The sequence below is a fragment of the Rhinopithecus bieti genome, unplaced genomic scaffold (genome assembly GCF_001698545.2).
Source record: "Rhinopithecus bieti isolate Rb0 unplaced genomic scaffold, ASM169854v2 scaffold_1918, whole genome shotgun sequence".
NCBI lineage: Eukaryota > Metazoa > Chordata > Mammalia > Primates > Cercopithecidae > Rhinopithecus > Rhinopithecus bieti.
In genome coordinates this window covers 124,399-130,455 of record NW_016803680.1, presented here as the reverse complement: position 1 = coordinate 130,455, position 6,057 = coordinate 124,399, and the positions used below count along the sequence as shown (strand labels likewise).

The 6,057-nt window shown below is 42.7% G+C and overlaps 1 protein-coding gene across 1 annotated transcript in view; it reads right to left on the bottom strand.

Annotated features, from left to right (window-relative positions):
- Positions 1 to 6,057, bottom strand: part of TMC5 (transmembrane channel like 5) — a 91,289-nt gene that overhangs the window by 37,391 nt on the left and 47,841 nt on the right. The window contains exons 7-8 of the mRNA XM_017849597.1: positions 3,307 to 3,394; positions 2,653 to 2,901 (exon numbers count right to left, since the gene is read on the bottom strand). Coding sequence (XP_017705086.1) covers positions 2,653 to 2,901; positions 3,307 to 3,394 — 337 coding nt within the window. The remainder of the gene's footprint in view (positions 1 to 2,652; positions 2,902 to 3,306; positions 3,395 to 6,057) is intronic.

The window sequence follows — 6,057 nt, the reverse complement described above, 5'->3', positions numbered from 1 at the left end:
CGTACAAACATACATACATACATACGTACAAACATACATACGTACATACATACGTACATACATACGTACAAACATACATACATACATACATACGTACAAACAAACATACATACACACGTACAAACAAACATACATACGTACACACGTACGTACAAACATACATACGTACACATGTATGTACAAACATACATACATACACACACATATGTACAAACATACATACATACACACATATGTACAAACATACATACATACATATGTACAAACATACATACATATGTACAAACATACATACATATGTACATACATACATACATATGTACAAACATACATACATATGTACAAACATACATACATACATATGTACAAACATACATACATACATACATACATAACATTTTGGGCTGGATGCAGTGGCTCACACCTGTAATCCCAGCAAATCCCAGCACTTTGGGAGGCCAAGGCAGGCAGATCGCTTGAGCCCAGTAGTTTGAGACCAGAATGGGCAACATGGCGAAACCCTATCTCTGCAAAAAACTATAAAAATTAGCTAGACATGGTGGTGGCATGTGCCTGTAGTCCCAGCTACTCGGGAAGCTGAGGTGGGAGGATCATTTGAGCCTAGGAGTAGAAGGTTGCAATGAACTGAAATCACACTACTGAACTCCGGCCTGTGTGACAGAGGGAGACCCAGTCTCAAAAAAAAAAAAAAAAAAAGAAGACATTTTGGGGAAAATTGGGACAATTTGAATATGGTCTGGATTTTAGATGATACTAATTTTTAATTTTCTTAGGTGTGATAATGGTATTGTGACTGTAGAGAGGTGCGCTTATTTTCAGAGATGAGTGTTGAAAATTTCAAGTTAAAATATCTTGACATCTGTAGTTTACTTTAAAATGCTTCCAAAAATAATGAAAGAAAACAAATATGGCCATTTAAGACCTACACAGTGGCTATATGGGTGTTTATTATACTACTCTGTGTATTTTTGTATGTTTGAAATTTTTCATAGTAAAATGTTCCCTATATTCAAATATACACTATATATATACTGGGCCAAGCATGGTGGCTCATGCCTGTAATCCCAGCACTTTGGGAGGCTGAGGCTGGAGGATTGCTTGAGGCCAGGAGTTTGAGACTAGCCTGGGCTACGTAGTGAAACCCCGTCTCTACAGAATTTTTTTTTAATTAGCCAGGCATGGTGATGTGGGCCTGTAGTCCCAGCTACTGGTGAGACAGAGGCAGGAGGATTGCTTGAGTCTGGGAGGTCAAGGCTGCAGTGAGCTGTACTGCACAACTGCACTGTAGGCTGGGTGACAGAGTGAGACCAAAGAAAGAAAGGAGGAAGAAAGAAAAGAAAGAAAGAAGAAAGAAAAAAAGGAAGGAAGAAAGGAAGGAAGGAAGGAAGGAAGGAAGGAAGGAAGGAAGGAAGGAAGGAAGGAAGGAAGGAAGGAAAAGAAAGAAAGAGAGAGAAAGAGAGAAAGAAAGGAAGGAGAAAGACAGAGGGGAAGGAAGGAAAGAGAGAAAGAAAGAGAGAAAGAAGGAAAGAAAGAAAGAAAGAAGGGAAAGAAGGAAGGAAGGAATGAAGGAAGGAAGGAAAAAGGAAAAAGAAAGAAAGAAAGAGAGGGAGGGAGGGAGGAAGGAAGGAACGAAGAGAGAAAGAGAGAGAGAGAAAGAAAGAAGAAAGAAGAAAGAAATAAAGTACAATCCTATCCTCTTTTATTTTTAAAAGCATAATAATCTATGCATCTGTCATCTATTATTTACTCATTTTTATCAAGTATGTATCTATCAATGTTTGTACAGGAAGAAAAAACAGTCTACAAAGATATATCTCAAAATGGGGAGTTGGACAAAGGAAAATATAAAAGAACTTTCTCCTACTTTTCTTCTATAGTAGGAATTTTCAAAAGGAACATTGTATTTTGTAGAAATAAAATAAAAGAAAGAAAATATAGATCTATAAACACCAACACAAGAAGATGTCCACCACATATTGCTAAGTAAAAAAAAAAAAGCAAGTTGTAGATAATATGCAATGAATAATTCATCTTTTGTAAGAAAAGAAAACGATGCATCTGTACATGCACAGAAGCGTCCCTATGTTTGCCAAAAAAATGTGTGGATAAAAACAAACTGTTCAAGATGGTTGCCTCTGGAGACAGAAATTCCACTATGATGTGTGTATATTACTTAGCAGGAAAACACTTTATTGATTGATTGATGATTGAGACAAGGCCTCGCTCTGTTGCTCAGGCTAGAGTGCAGTGGGGGGAATCTTGCTCCACTGCGATCTTCGTCTCCTGGGCTCAAGCAATCCTCTCACCTTAGCCTCCCGAGTAGCCAGAATTACAGGTGTGCGCCACCATGCCCTGCTAATTTTTGTATTTTTGTAGAGACAGGGTTTTGCCATGTTGCCCAGGCTGGTCTCCAACTCCTGAGCTCAAGTGATTCACCTGCTTTGGCCTCCCAACTTGCTGGGATTACAGGCATGAGTCACCACACTCAGCCAGGAAAACATTTAAACATCCACTTTCTCCATCAGTTGACCCCCAGACAAAATGAGATGTGTCAGTGGGTGACCGGCAAGCCATGTCCCTGGGTTTCCAAGGCAATTGGTGCACTTGGGGTAGGGGAAACAGAGAACTTACCACCCCAGTGAAAAGCTCCAGCCCAGTGAACTGGAGGGTGTTCTTTTCGGCTACGGCAAACTGAGGGATTATGATGAAACTGAAGTTCACGATGAATGAGAAAATGTTGAACTTCAAAAGCCATCTCAGAAAGTTGAAATAGGAGAGGACGCTGGTTCCAAACTTGCCTCCAATGATCTTCAGCGTCTTCTGCCATAGGCTGATGGAATTAAGAATTTCCGACAGGCTGTTCTTGGATCTCCGATAAGCCTGGAGTCAGGATTCAAAGCAGGTGGCTTGCTGTTGACTCAACAAATATTGATTGAGCAGGTACCATAATAACAAAAAAGGCCACCATGTCTGGAGTATTGCTAAGTGCAGGCACCATGCTAGGCAAATTTGCAAACATTATGTCACCTCTAAGGTGGAGGTATTATGACCTTCCCAGGTTTGCTGTTGAAGGCGCCACTCCCAATGGCCAAGTTGGCCAATGAACTCAGCAATCTCTTAGTTCTTCCCCACACTCACTTCATTTTCCCACCCCTGTGCTAACTGATGGCTCTGGGCAATGAAATCGCTCTGATTTTTGGTTCGTCTTCCCCCTGAGTCTCCTTCATCCTCACTCTCCTCCCTCCCTGTTTTCACCCTCTTGCTGTGCCTGTTTTACTGACTTACCCGTGAAATGGAGTTCAGACACTGCACACAGCAATTGAGCTGAAGGATACGATGGGTCTGCTTGCTTTTTTCTTTGTCAACTATTTTCCTGTAGGGAACAGCAAGAGAATATGAGAGATACAAATGTTGTAACTCGTTCACAAAATAGTTACATGGTGGCTCATGCCTGTAATCCCAACACTTCGGAAGGCTGAGGCAAGAGGATCACTGAGGCCAGGAGTTCAAGACCAGCCTGAGCAAAACAGTGGGACCTTGTCTCTGTTAAAAAAAAAAATTAATAAAAAATAGCTGGATGTGGTGGCGGTGCCTGCCTGTATAGTCCCAGCTACTCCAGAGGCTGTGGTGGGAGGATTACTTGGGCCCAAAAGTTTGAGACTGCAATGAGTTATGATCACACCATTGCAGTCCAGCCTGGGCAACTGAATGAGACCTCATGTCTTTCTTTCTTTCTTTCTTTTCTTTTCTTTTTTTTTCTTTTTTTTTGAGACGGAGTCTCACTCTGTCACCCAGGCTGGAGTGCGGTGGCCTGATCGAGGCTCACTGCAGCCTCTGCCTCCCAGGTTCAAGCAATTCTCTGCCTCAGCCTCCCGAGTAGTGGGATTACAGGCGTGCATCACCACACACTGCTAACTTTTGTATTTTTAGTAGAGACAGGATTTCACCATGTTTGCCAGGCTGGTCTCGAACTCCTGGCCTCAAGTGACCCACCCGCCTTGGCCTCCCAAAGTGCTGGATTACAGGCGTGAGCTACTGCGCCCAGCCAAGACCTCTTTTCTTAAAAAAAAAAAAAAAAAAAGTTATTGAACTCCTATGATGTGTTGGACATCATCCCAGGTGTTAAGACAACAATCTCCCTGGTTTACAGAGCTGACATCCTAGTTGTAAGTGAAAGACAGTAAGCAACAAATACAATAATAAAGTAGGGAAACTATGTAGTATATTAGAAGGTGATTTGTACTATAGAAAAAGAAAAAACAGAGTGAGGTAAAGAGATGGGAAGTAATGGGGTGGGGACAGTATTACAATTTGAAATAGGGTAAAATCTGAGCATTGCCCTATTTGAAGGAGAAGAGGGATTCATATAAAAATGTCCAGTGCATAGGGAACAGCCAGCACAAAGCACCAAGGCAGGCAGCACAGCAAGGGGGCCAGGGTGGCTGGAATGGAATCAACAAAGGGAAGAGGGGAGGATATGAATAACATCCATGGAGCAAGTATCCCTATATGTCAGTGGTTCTGATATGGCTTGGCTCTGTGTCCCCACCCAAATCTCACCTTGAATTGTAATAATCCCCATGTGTTATGGGAGGGACCCGGTGGGAGGTAATTGAATCATGGGAGCGAGTTTTCCCATGCGGTTCTCATGATAGTGAATAAGTCTCATGAGATCTGATGCTTTTTGTGTTTGTTTGTTTGTTTGTTTGTTTGTTTGTTTGTTTTTGAGATGGAGTCTTGTTCTATTGCCCGTGCTGGAGTGCAGTGGTACAATTTCAGCTCACTGCAATCTCTGCCTCCCAGGTTCAAGCGATTCTCCTGCCTCAGCCTCCTGAGTAGCTAGGATTACAGTCGTCTGCCACCACACCCAGCTAATTTTTGTATTTTTAGTAGAGATAGGGTTTCACCATGTTGGCCAGGCTGGTCTTGAACTCTGACCTCAGGTGATCTGCCCACCTTGGCCTCCCAAAGTGCTGGGATTACAGGCGTGAGCCAGCGCACCCAGCCAATCTGATGGTTTTATAAAGGGCAGGTCCCCTGCACATGCCGTCTTGCCCATCGCCATGTAAGACGTGCCTTTGCTCTTCCTTCACTCTCTGTCATGATTGTGAGGCCTCCCTTGCTGTGTGGAACTGTGAGTCCATTAAACCTCTTTCCTTTATAAATTACCCAGTCTCAGGTATGTCTTTATTAGCAGAGTGAGAGCAGACTAATACAGGTTCTCAACCTAGGGGGATTTTACCCCCCAACAATTGGCAATGTCTGGAAACTTTTTTGGTTGTGAAACTAAGGAGTGGAGAGGGGGTGCTATTGTCATCAAGTATGTAGAGATCAGAGATGCTGCTACACACCCTACAATGAACAAAACAACCCCCACAACAGGGAAAGATCTAGCCCTAAGATGTTACTTGTACTGAGATTGAGAAATCCTGCTATAAGGTCTTTGGAGCCCCTACTGAGTGACAGCAGGAGCCATGCAGAGTTTGAAATGAAGTGTTTTCAGAAAGACACAGTCACAATTGGTCTCCTTACCCTTCCATGAACTCACCACATCTGCTTTGTTCTGGTTCTTTCCTGGCTTTCTTCGGTCCACCTCGAAGGCCCAACCCAATGTCATTGTCAATTGTCTTTAAAGGCCCAGTTCAAATGCCCCCTCTGTCTGCTTTTCCCCAGCAAAGTTAGGGAGGGCAGACCTTTCTGGTCCTCCCATTGCAATCTCTTTCTATTTTGACTTGACCTGATTTGCTTTCTGCCATTTGTAATTTACTTGTTGACAAATCTATTCCACCCTACCAGGCTTTGAAATTTATCTTTGAAACCTCAGAATATCCGGCATCCTTGACTCACTTACTAGTAATTGTTGTTGCATCCACTCTAGTACTTTCTGCCAACTATCTCAAATTGAAAAAAAAAAAAAAGATTAAGCAACAATTAATGTAAACTCTGAAGGCTAAAACAGCCCTTACCCTTGGAGTTTGAATTACTGAGCTTATAAAACCCCCAAGATCTTTCTTTCCCACCCCCCCCCGCCCCCCC